Source organism: Hippopotamus amphibius, chromosome 10, assembly GCF_030028045.1.
Source record: "Hippopotamus amphibius kiboko isolate mHipAmp2 chromosome 10, mHipAmp2.hap2, whole genome shotgun sequence".
Classification (NCBI taxonomy): Eukaryota; Metazoa; Chordata; class Mammalia; order Artiodactyla; family Hippopotamidae; genus Hippopotamus; species Hippopotamus amphibius.
In genome coordinates this window covers 61,178,859-61,194,879 of record NC_080195.1, presented here as the reverse complement: position 1 = coordinate 61,194,879, position 16,021 = coordinate 61,178,859, and the positions used below count along the sequence as shown (strand labels likewise).

The following is a 16,021-nucleotide window of genomic DNA, read 5'->3' as shown; positions in this document are numbered from 1 at the left end:
TATTTGATTCTCTTTGTTGCAATGGTGAATGGGAGAGTTTCCTTAATTTCTCTTTCTGCTTTTTCATTGTTAGTGTATAGGAATGCAAGAGATTTCTGTGCATTAATTTTATATGCTGCTACTTTACTAAATTCATCAATTAGTGCTAGTAGTTTTCTGTTAGAATCTTTTGGGTTTTCTATATATAATATCATGTCATCTGCAAAGAGCGACAATTTTACTTCTTTTCCAGTTTGGATTCCTTTTATTTCCTTTTCTTCTCTCATTGCTGTGGCTAAAACCTCCAAAACTATGTTGAATAATAGTGGTGAGAATGGACACCCTTGTCTTGTTCCTGTTCTTAGAGGGAATTCTTTCAGTTTTTCACCATTTAGAATGATGTTGGCTATTGGTTTGTCATATATGGTTTTTAATATGTTGAGGTAATTTCCTTCTATGCCCATTTTCTGGAGAGTTTTTTATTGTAAATGGATGTTGAATTTTGTCAAAAGCTGTTTCTGCGTCTGTGGAGATCATACACCATGATCAAGTGGGGTTTATCCCTGGAATGCAAGGATTCTTCAATATATGCAAATCAATCAATGTGATACATCATATTAAAATATTGAAGGATAAAAACCGTTTGTAATTTTTTTAACTGAAGAGTAAATATTCAATCCCATAAACTTAATATCTTGATCTCCTTTTGAGGTACACTTTGTTTGTAACCTTAGAGGGAAATTCACTTCCTTCCATTCCTTGTCCTTGCATAGATGGAGGAAGAGGTCATATTTGGTACTTCCTTGGGCTTAGCAAAGTGAGTGCTTCCTTATAGGATTTGAATCTTAGAGCAATGCTAGCAATAGATGGCAGCTTTTTGCCCACAGTGGGATTCAGATTCGACTGTTCCTGCTGGCTTGCCTTTGCTGCCATAGCCTCCAAGAATCCCTTGATTCCTGGCTGTTATGCAGGGCTGGTTTCCAAGCCTCCTTTTGATTCAGTTGAGTTCATAGCCTTCCAGTACATTCTAACTGTGTGTCGGCTGCTTAGTCAGTCTGACTAATATTATGACATAGAAACTTCCTAATCTCTCTGTCCAAAGCAGGAGGCAACAGCAAAATGGAAAAAAAAAATTAAATCTTAAAAATCAAGGGACAGTTTATTTAAGCAAAAGTTACATTGAAATTGCTTCATCTAAAATTCCTCATTAGATTATAAATGGCGGCAAGAAAACAACTGAATTCAGAGACTGTAAGTATTAACCTATGTCAGTCTCTGCAAGTCAGAGCAAATAGGCATCCAAAGGGAACTTTCTGAATGAACAGAGTAAGTACATCAATATCACTTAAAAAAATTCAGACTCTCTAAAGATTTTTCTAAAACTCAATTTCATCTTCCTACTTTCTTATCTTTCTCTTAGGTTTTTTATCACTCATTTAAATAGCATTATTGCTCCTTTAGTAATGTGTTTTTCCATAAATAACGTATTTTTAGTAAATAAAAATTTAGACCTTTTAAAATAAGTCATATTATTGACTAGGCCTCCAATGTACATATAACATTCCAATTAAACAGTGGAGTCAGGGTGATGATTTTGGTTTGAGATGAATGAATGTCAATGAGCGTCCCAGGGTGCTGACCAAGAAAAACCTGGAGAAACAGCTTCTTTCATGACTTTTAAAAATATATTACTTTTGACCTCTGATTTTTGTGTACAAAGTGATTTCAACGTGACTTCACCTGAGAACAGCTTCACAACTGGCAGAGGAGAAAGCTGTTGAGAATTTTCTAAATTCTCTGGGGAAAAAACTTAAAATGACTTCTGCTGAAATAAAACCTTTTGGGTATGAGTGGATGGCTGGAATTAACTCTTTTATTATTACATTTAAAATGTAACTATTTTCTTGATGACATTGTCCTAAAATTGTGGTGTACCTTTCTCTAGCTTCTTAGACAAACTATACCTGAGCAAGAGTACCTTTTCTACGTTCAGGTCCAAAAAGCTGTCTCTGGAAGCTGTAATTTTATGATAGCTCTAGTAGGTTTCAAGGACTAGAGGGCCTTAATCAGATCTCTAGGACTAGTTTTCCTTCTGTATCCTCTATATCCCTTTTAGCTTGTTAGATCTAAAGAATGATGGTAGACAAGAGGGGGATAAGTGTGAAAGCCCTTGGAGTCAAATTGGGTGGGTTTAAAACCAGTTTTATTATGTAATAGCTGTGTGTCGTTGGCCATGTTAGTTGATTTTTCTGTGTCTCAGTTATCTTACCTATAAATTGCACTACATCTGACTCGTAAGATTATTTCATTCACTAAGTATTTATTGAGCACATATTTATTATGAACTATTAATACTGAATACTGGAGGTACAGAAGTGAAAAAAAAAAAAAAGAGTAAAATATCCCTGACCTCGTGGAGCTCACATTCTACTGAATAACAGCCAACACTTATTCATCACTTACAGAGTTTCAGGCACTAAATGCAATATAAATGCATATATGTATTTACCTAATATGTATAAAAGTACCTAATAAATATATGTATTTACCTAATATTGACAACTACATCCTGGAACAGATACAATTGACATTTCTAACACTTTACTTTCAGGGTCATTAAGTAATTTGTTCAGATCACACAGAATTAAAAGAATAAATGTAAAAGGCTCAGAGAAGTACCTGTCATAAAGGAAACACTAGATGGATTTGTAGATAAATAGATTATTTAGATAAATAGATTAGATAGATATTAGTTCTTATATACTGTTCACGCATATATATTTTTCTTCATTACAAATGTAACAGTATTCAAATAATACATAAATATGTAAAGTAAGAGACCCTGTAATATCTTCCCTTACTGTTAAGAGTCTTGCTTATAATTTACTTGATGGACTTCTCTTCCTAAGGCATATGTGAAATTAAGTCCCAGAATATAATAAGCCAAACATTTTGGTTACAATCTGTGTTCATCTTGGAAATATCAAGTGATTTCTAATAGCAAAGAAAATTGCTAGTAGATAAATAGATTGCAGAAGGCACAATATGAGGAATTCCTGAGCAATTCCATAATTTGCATTTTTTTCATTCACCTTCTCATAAGGCCAATAATATAAAATATCCGGTTTCTCTGTAGTATGGGAAAAAAAAAAGGTCTATTTTTGTCTAATTGGATTGACTGCCAACCAATTGCAAACTTTAAATATAAGTAGTTATTTAGTGTTACAACACACTTCAGAGCATACGCTCATTTTTATGTATGAGGAGGCACAGTCATAACTCTCCTGGAACCAAAAGAAGAATTATTCTCTGCATCTTTTTACACATTTAAACCCAAATTGCTTGAAAACCTAGCTTCAGTCTTTATTTCCTTCCTTTCATTTGATTCAGCCCAACTGAAAGGCTCTAAATCTCATTTTATAGAAAGTAGTGTTTTACTATTGTAATTACCAAGAAAATACTCTTGGTAACATGATTAACTAATAGAATTTCCTTTAGTCTTTCAAGCACTAATGGTATATCTCTGTGTTTTAAGAAAGTAAAAGCTTATTGAAGAACCATAAATGAAACTGAAGTGTGGCCTTTCAAGGTGAGATAATACTTAATAGGTACCATATGGACCTACACAGAACTGTGTACAGATGTGAACTGTTATATTCCAGATGTTGCCTAGTCAAAAAGGGAGTATAATTTTAGGCAACATGGGGTGTGCTTAATAAGGGGTATACAAAGCAATCAGGACAGAGAGAAAATTTAAGAACTTTCATTAGTATTTTTTAGTCTAAAATTGGGGAGATAAAAGGCTTTGCTAACATTTGTTATGTTAATAAAATTAAGAAATGACTAAAAAGATTCCTGTGAGCAAATTTGCATTGAAGATAAGAATAAGCAAAGATAAAATGGAGATAATGATGTCTCTGCTATTTCAATGTCCTCTTCATCAGCCACATTAAGGGGTAGAACAATAATTACCTAATCATATCTGTCATGAAACTTTTAAAAAACCAAAATTATGAGGAAGATTATTTGAAGTGTGGATTCATATCACATCATTAATGGTGAACTTTACTCTAGATGCATCTTGTGCCTTGATATGTGTAATATGTAGCTAACATTCACATAAACATGCATGAGGAGGCTTCTTCCTGTTTTTTTCCTGAACAATAAAAAATGTTTGGGGAACACATATCCTATAGTATCCTGTGAAGACAGTGACCATTTCGTATCTTTATTGAAGGGTGAGTTTATCAGAGGAAAAGTACCATATACACCAGAAATTTTGCAAACGCATTTTCTTTGAGCCAAATCTAGTTCACAGAAATCTTTTATGTAGCTGACACAGTGTTGCTTACTTATTTATTTATTTTTACCTAGTTGCTGACTTTTAAAACTCATGAGATTTCACATTTTAAAAATACAGATTTTTTTTCTCTTTTGCAAAACTCTGCCAATAATGTGCACGCTTTTCTGCCTGGGAACCATCTTCCCTCTTTAGTCAGAGAGTATTTTTCCAGATTCCCTATGATTTCCTCTACTCTCTATTTATTATATCCAGAGCACTTCACTCATTAATGTCCCTGCTTGCATTTGAATCTGTGAACTGTGGTATGCATGGTAGCTGTGGGAGAGATTGAGCTGTCCTGCAAAGATCCAAACTCTCTCCACACTAAAGAGTACTGAGTGAGGGCTGGGAAGCAGCTGCTGAACAGGAACTATTCCTTCATTCCTCTCTCATCTTACTGGGACACTGTGACTAGTTTTCTCAGTGGAATCTGAATGGAAGTGATATGTGTCCCAAGGAGTTGTTCTTTTTCCCACCTGCCGAGGGGACCTTGGCAGATGATAATACCATCAGATAGTAGAAGTCTGGTGCCTGAAGTACCACATGGAAAGCATCCTACAGACCAGAAACATACTTTCACTATGATAAGCTAGTAATATTTGTGGGTTTATTTGTTGCAGCAGCAAGCTGTACTATGACTAATACACACTAATATTTATTTATTTTTATTGGGGTATAGTTGTTTTACAATGTTGTGTTAGTTTCTACTGTACAGTGAAGTGGAGCTCCCTGTGCTATACAGCAGGTTCTTATTAGTTACCTATTTTATACATATTAGTGTATATATGTCAATCCCAATCTCCCAATTCATCCCACTACACTAATATGTATTAAATATTTATATTCTGGTCAATTTAGAAAGCACTGTCATGCTTACTGATAAATGTCATGGAGAAATAATTAAACTAAAATTAAGGCCATCCACATTTTTTTAAGCTCTTTATTGGAACATAATTGCACATATTTTTAAAAACGCTAGATTTGGAGGAAAAACTGTTTATTCCTTCTTTTTGGTCAATTAGTTTAATGTATGGACATAGGTAGTTCATATGAATGCTTAAATTATAAAATTAGCTGCCATAGTCCAAATGTGTGGGATTTTAAGAAAGCTTTTATTAATCAAAAGATCGCTAAGCATATCAACTTTAATTTCTAAAATGTATGTTAAAGGTTTGAAAAACAAGGCTAATTCTAGAATTATTTAGCATTAAGGTAATTAAACTTTATGTTATTTTTGTTACTTTAATAACCTAATTTCATGAACTTTTAAAAAATATTACATTTGCATTTCCCAGTTTACACATTTCTGCATTAACCTGCAAAAAAAACCCATATGAAAGTTTCCATGCAGTTACAAAGGCAACAGCACATGATGTTTTCACAACTTGTTATTGCCTCAGAACACACGTGCATCTAAAGCATCAACAAAAAATACGTACCCACCCTTCTCCCACCAAAAAACCCAACCCTTTTCCATCCCCAGCAAAAAATACCTGGTACAAGCAGTGACTTAAAAAAATGCTTTCTTAGTAGGAAGCATTTATAAAATGCAAAGATCTGAACAAGCTAAATGCTCGAGCAGATAGATGGGCCTCTCTCCCAAGAGTTCCTTCCTCAAGGGGCAGAAAGAACTCTCAACAGTTTAGGAAAGCTCATTTTAAAAAGTATATTTATGCATAATCATGGCTATCTGTTTGAAAGACTATGCCCAGCCTCAGCTGGAAGAGATAAATGCAGAAGGAGAAGTAAAGGGACACGGCCATAACGCAGAGAACAGAGCTTCTCCATGAACATCCAGTAGGTTGCAGCAACCAAGAAGGAAAACATTTGTGACTTCATATAGGCCACTGATCTCATCTAGATGAAGCAGTTAATTTTTCATGCATCTGTTACTCAAGAAAACATGCAACCACTTAAATCAGTTACTTTTTTATTAAAAAGTAAAACTAACGATGTTAGTACATGTATATAATTAACAGTGACAGGTTAAATTGTGACCCTATTTCTTTCTCACATCAAAGATTAAAAAAAAAAATCTTAAGACCAGGTGTTAAATTTTGAAACTAATAAAAACTTCTATAATTGGGGTGTCAAAATCATTTCAACTTCTCCTACTCTTAGGTTTTTACCCTCTTTTGTTTTAAGCATCCACGTATGCTACACCCTATCAAACATGGAGGAGAAAGAAAATAATGTTTTTTCCTAGACTACTAAATAATTTAAAAACATGTATGTTTCAGGGACAGGGCTTAAGAAAAATTCGAAGCAGCAGATTATTGTCAAACATACTTTATTCCAAAATAACATATGAGGTGAAATTTAAAAAAAACAAACCTCCTATTGGGTTGACTTGAAGAGGGGATAAATAGGTTAGACTAGAGCTGACCCAGCACATGTGCTATGTCTTGGGTGGGAGAGATAGCCTTGATCTCATGTAGGGGAGATTTGTGTATTGACTGTTTTTAATATGGTCTGTAATATGTGTGCATGTCTGTGCATGTGTGTACATGTGTCTTGGGCATGAACAAAGGGGTAGGTATGAGGTCATTCTGTGACTCCAAAGGCCAGAGTAGAGTTGGTCAGTCTTGGAAAGCAGACAGACCAAGGAAAAAAGTCAGATGAGCAGGAGAGAGGAATTGGCATGGGACATTAAGGCAGGAATTCTGGATGGGACTTACTACCGATCTTCTCATCTCATCATACAGTTGCTTATTAGGGGAGAATCATTCAAAGTCTGAGGCAGCACTGGACCTGCAGGTGGGAGTTATGGAGTTCTGATCACCCAAATCAGATGCGTAAAGGGACATATAGCTAAAGGAACACTGCAGTAAATCCGTACTGTGGCACCTTTAACTTTGTTCACTGCCTCTCTGAAACACTGGTTTTTGCTTCCCTGAAGCACCAGTGGTTTCCCAACCAGGAAGGGTGATTGCTTGGTCTAATATGCTCTAGACCCCAACAAAGAATTCACAGGAGCTCTGCATTGATAGAATGCCATAGATTGAGACAACATTTTTATTTAACCCAGTAATTTATAACTTGTTCCATTTTGTCTTCCTGAGCACAAAATTAGAGTTAAAAAATGGCAAAATCCATAGTAGTTGGTGTAGTTCTACAAATAGGAGTGGGTTTCCTGCTGGTTGAGCTGTACTTCAGCTAATCTCTGATATCCTTTGTACTCAAATAATTCTATACTTCTAGATAGAAATCTGTTTTGTTGTAGAAGATGGTTTATTTCAGCATTTTCCTTGCAGCACGCCAATTTAATGAGTCTAGAAGCAAGGGAATTTTTTTTTTTCTGATTTTAAAGTTTCCAAAAGTTCACTACTTTTTATTTATTCTCTTCTTTATTTGTTCATTTGTTTAGTAATTTAGCAGATATTTGTTAACAGATATACATTACTCTAAGTACTGGGGTTCCAAAATGAGTAAGAAATAATAGCAAACCCCCAAGAACCTACAGGATTAAATCACCTGAGACTTATGAGTTAGGTATGCAGATGAAGCCAAATAACAACAACACAACAACAGTTGACTTTATGAGGGTATTACTTGAGTTTATCCTGGATATTTCTTAAAATGGATATTTCTTAAATTGGAAATCTGGATATTTCTTAAATTGTTTCCTTTTAAACCAGCAATCTGAGTTTATGCCTCTTTTTTCTTGTTGGTTAAATAGTCACTTGAACATGTTGAATCTTGAATACACATGGGTTGACTTCTTTGTCAGCATTCCAAACATTTGAAAATATTTTCACCTGTTATTACTGTTAGAGAGGTGATACCCTGTGGCAAGGGCTGCAGGAACATTGCAGTGGGAAGGATTGTCAAAAATATCCCCAAATCAGGTTCAGAAGTGCTTGTTTCAGCTGATGATTTCTTGCTGATAAATGATGAGTCATTTATAAAAATCAGCACCTCAAACTCTATCTTATTGTTGCCAGAATCATTAACTCTTCAGTCAGATGATTTCACAACAGTTCCAGGAATGGTGTGAGTAACCCTATTCATCCTGTTATATGACCACATGGGAATTTCATATAATTTACTCAACTTGTCTTCAACATTGCTTGAGAAAAGATTCTACTAAAACCTTTTTATTTGCTTGGAAATCTGAATATAATCTTGGAAGGAATATTAAATGTAATCATGACTATTAATGTACTTTAGGGGTCAGGGCAAAGAAGGAGAGGTTGTATATAGATAAAGGAAACATAATATATTTAACATCTGTCATAATAATAAGTCCAAGTATTTTGAAGAGAATATATTTATATACATCATAATAAGTGGATGATCATTAATGATACTTTAAAAACAGACTATATTAGCATTAAAGTTAGATTTAGGAGAGCATACAAAAGTGTATCACAGTAATTTATGTTAAAAGAAATGCCATGTTGTTAAAAAAAAGTTAATCATTTCAAACCAAAACTTTATAGATTTTTTGCCCTCAAATTGGATTTTATTTTTATAATATCATAAAATAAAGATAGGGAGAAATACATGATGGGTTTCACATATTTATTCTAGTAATACAAATTTTCCTTAAAAGAAGCTTTGCAGAGTTATAGTTACAACGTGGCTAGAGAGACACAAATGTAGACCAGCAGATTTAATGGAACTGAGCAATAGAGTGTAGTGGTTAAGGGATGGGCTCTGGAGTCACACTGCCTAGATTCAGATACCAGCTCTTCCACTTCTAGCTGTGGAACTTTGGGCAAGAAGTGTACCCTCTCTGTGCCTCAGTTTCTTCATCTGTATTCCATCGTACCCCATAGGTCTATTGTAAGATAAAATGAGTTTTTTATTATTGCTCCTACCATTACTACAACTACCACTACCACCTTTGCCGTGACTACTTCTGTTACTGCTACAGGATAACCAAGAAAGAGTTGAATTTTGTAGAAGTCAGCTAGGGCAGAAGTTGTTGCGTGGATGACATATTTCTAAAGCAACAGAGTACAAGAGCCTAATGCAGTTAAAGATTCAGGAACAGTGAATACCAGTTAGAGTGGTCAGTCATACCAGAGGCTGTTATTTGGACGCTCTAGTTTATATTCTGCCAGGGTACTCTAGACCTAGTGATGTTTTAGCTGTGGTTGGGGATTAAGTGATTAACTATGACTGGGGCAGAGTAGAAGTATTGAGATCACTGGATGGTCTGCATCCAATTCTTATCAAATGGGCTCGTTTACTGCAAAAACTTAGTTTCTTAATCTTTAAGATTAGGGATTAGGATGTTTTAAAGGACTCTAAAGTCTGTTGGAGTTTTAATACTCAGAGTTCTTAGGAAGTATGTGACCTGTTAAAATCTACATCATTTATCAGTGGTAAAGTTAGAATTCAAACCAAGTGCAGAAAAAATGTTATAAATGTATTCAAATAATATTAACCTTAATTCACTTTAATGTGAGGATGTCTAAAAACCCAAATAAGAATATAAAATAACAAATGTTTGATAGTCGTGAGATGATCAAGAGTCCAATAGTTTGGATTCTTCCTTAGATTGCATACTGTTTCAAAGTTGGAGCTCTGAACACAGAAGATTGCCTTGACTTGAACAAAAAATGGAGAATCATTTCTGCTGAGTTCAGTAAATAGCTTTAAAGGGAAAAACAAAACACCGTTTCTTAAGGTTTTCACCTCTATGTGCCTTGCCCTCTAGGGTATGAGAACCCAGAGAAACTTTTAGCAGAGCCTTACCATTAAGAAGAGGTATATATATAAAAAAAAGAAAACAAAGTATGCATTTGGGTGGAAATTAGCTCAGCATATTCCCAGGGAATTTAGGGTTGACAGAGATAAATTTGGAGTCAGGCTGCTAGTCCGGCTACAAGCTTCATAACAGGCATGCCAGTCTAGCTCAAACCTCCACAACTGAGACATGATTACGTGAAAAATACCTTTTGAGTAGATTTTAGTATTATTCGCAATTAGTTGCTGCCTCTCCCTGTGAGAAGATTATGTTTTTCCCACTCTGTTGACAGGAGACTTGACCATGCGTCTTGCTTTGTTCAGTGAGTGTGAGTAAAGTAATAGGCATCATTTTGGAGCAGAAGATTTGAAAGCCCTCACATGGTTCAAGCACAGCTTTTTCGCTCAGCCAGGAGAATAGCATGTCCCTGATAAAGATCCTCCTCTAATGTGGGACCCAAAATGGAGCAAAGCCAAAGCTGACCAGTAATCTAAACAAACACGAACAAGGTGTAAATCTTCTTGCTGAAAGTTGTTGAGATTTGGGGCTTGTCTGTCATTATAGCATAAGCTAATGAAGACTGGTTAATACATTCCTTCTTCCTCCAGCAAAAAATACTTTTACCTGGTTGCATTTGAATGTATTGCTATTGGTAAAATAATCTTATAGTGGGCAATGTCTGTGCCCATTTGAATTAACTATTAAAATTTGCCTAAAATATCACTGTGTTCTCTAAATCAAAACCATTTGTTGAATAGACAGAATTAGAAATGATAGATTTTTTCACCATAGCCAAAGGTTAATCATAAATAGTAGTAATAGTTTCTTTGGCTTAGTATGGGTATTAGAAATGGAAAAGCAATTTCATTTTTTTTTTCTTAGGAGAAAATGAAACCTTCATTTTTAAAGTTAAAAAATTTTAAATGCTCTGGAACTCATAGTGATGCTTAGAATGAACTGACATGTGATTTCTGTTCTACCTGCAATGGCTGTCCTTCATTTTTTGAGAAGACAGATTGGCATTCTGCATGACCTTTGAACACAAGGAGAAAACGTTTTCAGTACGTTGAGTGACAGCTGTAAATGGACTGGCTCAGCAAAAGTAAATCTAATATACTTTCTTTGGAAGTACAAATTATATGAATAACTGCAATGTCTACAATTATGTTGGCTAATCTATGATTCTGAGTTACTCTTCCAACATTGCTTCTTCCTTGAATCTGGGGCATTGTTTCAGAGAGACAGTTCCAAGGAGTAGTGGGTTAGTTCTAAACAAGAAAAGAAAGCAGAGACTTCAAAAGAAAAATAAGAGAAAGTCAGGACTAGAAAACATGAGTGAACAAAGAATTTGCTGTCACGGGTGCCTTTGAAGATAATTTTATACCTTCCTGGCACCCATCAATGGCACCCATTTATACTATTTTTAGAAGAAGATAAAAAGAAGCAGTGAGCTGTTGAATCTATAGTTTCAACCTTACAGTTTGACCTTTGGGGATTTTTAGGTCTGTTTTGTAGAGGAGGATGAAACATACTGTTTTTTACTGAAAAAAAAAATAAGGCTGCTTTCTGATGGTGACGATCTCCCCACGAGAACATACCTCTCACAGAGAATCTCCTTCATCCCTCTCCAGAAGAGGAGAAGAGGAAATACAAGAAGAAGCACCTAGTGCAGAGCCCCAATTCCTGTTTCATGGATGTGAAATGCCCAGGATGCTATAAAATCACCCCTGTCTTTAGCCATACACAAACAGTAGCTTTGTGTGTTGGCTGCTCTACTGTCCTCTGCCAGCCTACAGGAGGAAAAGCAAGGCTTACAGAAAGATGCTCCTTCAGATGGAAGCAGCACTAAAAGCCCCCGGAATCAAGATGAATGGGAAACCATCCCAATAAACACATTTTGGATACATCCTGTTTATTGTCTTGTTTTACTGCTAGGAAGTTCCTACCTCACATATTCAGGGGCAACCAGAAGAGTGGACTCTAGAGTCATTTGGGGCAATTTGTGAAATAAAATGAAGGCAGTTTCCAAGTCAGAAGTCCACGGTGCTGAATATAAGGACTCCTTACCTAGAAAGGGGAAAGCTGTTGATGCCCACACCACAAAGAGGGTAAAGAGGAGAATCTGGTAAGAACCCATGAACTTCTGGAGGACTCCTTGAATTGTCACATTGATCTACACATTGGCAGGATAAAAGATGATAATAGTTACTTAGTACCTCCAGAACAGATGTTGCATTTAAAAACTTTCGTGGTCCTGAGAGTATCTACCTGAAGCACTCAAAATCCAGCCCTCTAGAAAATTCTTTTGCTTCTTACCGGAGGAAAAGGGGGCACTCTCCTCAGCTCCTCTACCTCTTTTTGGCTTTTTACCTCTCTGATAATAAACTGTAGTTCTTGAGCCTCTCATTTCTTTTCAGCTTACAGAACAATATTTAAATTCTCTGCCACTTTAAAATGCCAGTTACTTTTCCTGTGTGCTTTAACTCCAGGTGACATGCTTCCCTTTACCAAGTTTGTGACAGTCTATGGCGATTCAGCTTCTACTTTTAATCCCTCTAACGTAGATCACCAATGACCTTTTAAATCCAGGGGCCACTTGTCCTTTTTTTATTCAAGTACATTCTGATTTGTATATAACCTTGTCCTCAATAAAACTTCAGACTCATGTCTTTGAAAAGAAAAAAAAAAAAAAAAAGGCTGTGAGCAACCTGATCTACCACTAACACTGCCTCTGATCCCAAAACAACAAGGGTGTATTAGTCAGGTTAGGTCAGGCTTATGTTGAAATCTCTATTTCTTATTCATACTACTATCACATGCAGATCAGCAGGGGCTTCAGTTCCATGTTGTCACTCAGGGATCCAGATTATTGATATACCGTCTATCTTATACTGTCTGGAAGACATGACTTACTAGATTCTCAGTTAGCATAGCAAGAGGGAAAAAATGCTGGAGAGTCTTTCACTAGCAGTTACAATACCTTAGTCCAGAATAGATGCATAACACAAGGTATTGGCCAGAGCTAGTCACATGGACTTGCCTAATTCCAAGTAGTTAGGGAAGTAAAATCATCTTCCCATTTGCTTAGCAGGACAAGAAAACTAGTTATGAATAAGCTTGACTACTGATGTGTTCAACTACAGAAGTGAACAGAGACCAATCTTAAAAAGCCTACTGGAAACCTTGCAATGAAATGACATAATTCTCAGATAAATATAAAGAAGTATTGTACCACTGTAAGTAGAATTTCAGAAAACTTGTGAACCAGAATAGAATTTTTCCTTTGGAGAATTGTCTTTTTTTAAAAACTTGTCATCCATTCATTGTTTCATAACTATTTTGGTCATGAAATATTTTAAATGTTACTATTAAACTGGGAAACAGATTATGGTCTTTTTTTTCCAAGTTCTTTATTGAAGCATCATTGCTTTACACTGTTGTGCCAGTTTTTGAGGTACAACAGAGTGAATCAGCTATATTTTTACATATATCCCCATATCCCCTCCCTCCCATGGCTCCTTCCCACCCTTCCTATTCCACTCCTCTAAGTCATCACCCATCATCGAGTTGATCTCCCTGTGTTATGCAGCAGCTTCCCACTAGCTATCTATTTTACAGTTGGTAGTGTGTATATGTCAGTGCTACTCTTACTTCGTCCCAGTTTCCCCTTCACCCTCCACCCAGTGTCCTCAAGTTCGTTCTCTACATCTGCATCTTTATTCTTGCCCTGTCACTGGGTTCATCAATACCATTTTTTTAGAGTCCATATATATGAGTTAGCATACAGTATTTGTTTTTCTCTTTCTGGCTTACTTCGCTCTGTATGACAGACTCTAGGTCCATCCACCTCATACAAATAACTCAATTTCATTCCTTTTTATGGCTGAGTAGTACTCCATTGTATATATGTGCCACATCTTCTTTATCCATTCATCTGTTGATTGCCATTTAGGTTGCTTCCATGTCCTGGCTATTGTAAATAGTGCTGCAGTGCACATTGGGGTGCATGGTTCTTTTTGGATTATGGTTTTCTCTGGGTATATGTCCAGCAGTGAGATTGCTGAGTTATATGGTAGTTCCATTTTTAGTTTTTAAGGAACCTCCATACTGTTTTCCATAGTGGCTGTACCAATTTACATTCCCATCAACAGTGCAGGAGGGTTCCCTTTTCTCTGCACCCTTTCCAGCATTTATTGTTTCTAGATTTTTTGATGATGGCTGTTCTGACCAGTGTGAGGTGATACCTCATTGTGGCTTTGACTTGCATTTCTCTAATGATTAGTGATGTTGAGAATCTTTTCATGTGTTTGTTGGCCATCTGCATGTCTTCTTTGGAGACATGTCTGTTTAGGTCTTCCGCCCATTTTTGGATTGGGTTATTTGCTTTTTTGATATGGAGCTGCGTGAGCTGCTCATATATTTTGGAGATTAATCCTTTGTCCGTTGCTTCATTGGCAAATATTTTCTCCCATTCTGAGGGTTGTCTTCTTGTCTTGTTTATGGTTTCTTTTGCTGTGCAAAAGCTTTTAAGTTTCATTAAGTCCCATTTGTTTATTTTTGATTTTACTTCGTTATTCTAGGAGGTGGGTCAAAAAGGATCTTGCTTTGATTTATATCATAGAGTGTTCTGTTTATGTTTTCCTCTAAGAGTTTTATAGTGTCTGGCCTTACGTTTAGGTCTTTAATCCATTTTGAATTTATTTTTGTGTATGGTGTTAGGAAGTGTTCTAATTTCATTCTTTTACATGTAGCTGTCCAATTTTCCCAGCACCACTTATTGGAGAGACTATCTTTTCTAGATTATGGTCTTTTAGAAAATAGCAGCCTATAACTGTAGGTAACCTTTTTAAACTAGAAGGAATAATAATAATAATAATAATAATAATAATAAAGAAGAATTTCCCATTATATGGATTTTGGCAAGTAAAGAATAAGGAGAAAGTTGGTGCCAGAGATGTTTTTACTGAATAAAAGACAGTCACGAAGGTTGAGAGCGACCAGTTGCATCATGCTGAGTAATTTGTTTTTCTCTTTCTGTTATGAAACCAGACAAGCGCAGAGAGAGGACCATCTGCACAAATGTCAATATCTTCTAGCTGATCAAGAATGCTAGTTGCATATGCTACTTATAATGGGAAAGTAGCAGAATGAGTTAGTTTAACTCATCTTGCTGGTAAAAAATTAGATCATGGACCTGGGCATCAGTAAAATTTAAAACCTCCCTCAGGTGAGTCTGAGGTAGAACCTTGTAGAACCAGCCATTGCTGTAAGTGAAGCACGGATCATGGCCTGTTTTGCGTGCCATTCCATCTCCAGAGTCTAGCATTATCCCTAGCATATAGTAGGTACACAGTAAATATTTGCTGAATAAATGCCTGTTGAGCATATTTGAAAAAAACTTTATAAAATGTAATGTACTATGTAGATAGTGCTGGCAAAGACTTACAAATGAGAAGTGTAGTTTTAAAAATGAAAATGAGTTAAAGTAAATGTTAGTCCACCTCTCTTTCATGTTGATTGGATACACAGGCTTAGGGGAGATATGTCTATTAATTTCCTGCCATAAACACAATTAGGTAATTAAAGGGAGGGTTGTTCTCCCTCTTTCTGAGAGGCATGATATAGCAGGTGTTATCACTCAAGTAAGTATGACCCACTGTTCATTTAGATGCCTGAATTTCCACAGAATGCAGTTATATCTGTCTTGAGAGAGCTGTAATTAAACAACACTTCATAAGAGTAATTAAATATAATGGCCACTATGATAACATATTTGTTACTCCTTTGGTTTAACACTCATAATTTCTTACCACTTGTCAATTTTGACTCTTTTCAAACATTTCTGACTAGTATTTCTACTACCTTTGTAAGAAAAACATAAAAAAAATGATGCTGTCTTGGGTAGATTCCCTCTTAACTCAAGACACTTAAAAATCATTTATCTCTACTTCAATCTGATTCAAAATTTCCTTCTATATTTCTCATAAAAGATTTCCATTTTC

At 35.7% G+C, this 16,021-nt stretch overlaps 1 protein-coding gene across 1 annotated transcript in view; it reads left to right on the top strand.

The window, feature by feature from the left end:
• Positions 1-11,905, top strand: part of LOC130829835 (40S ribosomal protein S27-like) — a 39,802-nt gene extending 27,897 nt beyond the window's left edge. Inside the window, exon 2 of the mRNA XM_057696411.1 lies at positions 11,611-11,905. Within this exon, the coding sequence (XP_057552394.1) occupies positions 11,611-11,868 (258 nt within the window). The 3' untranslated portion in view covers positions 11,869-11,905. The remainder of the gene's footprint in view (positions 1-11,610) is intronic.
• Positions 11,906-16,021: the final 4,116 nt, after the last annotated feature.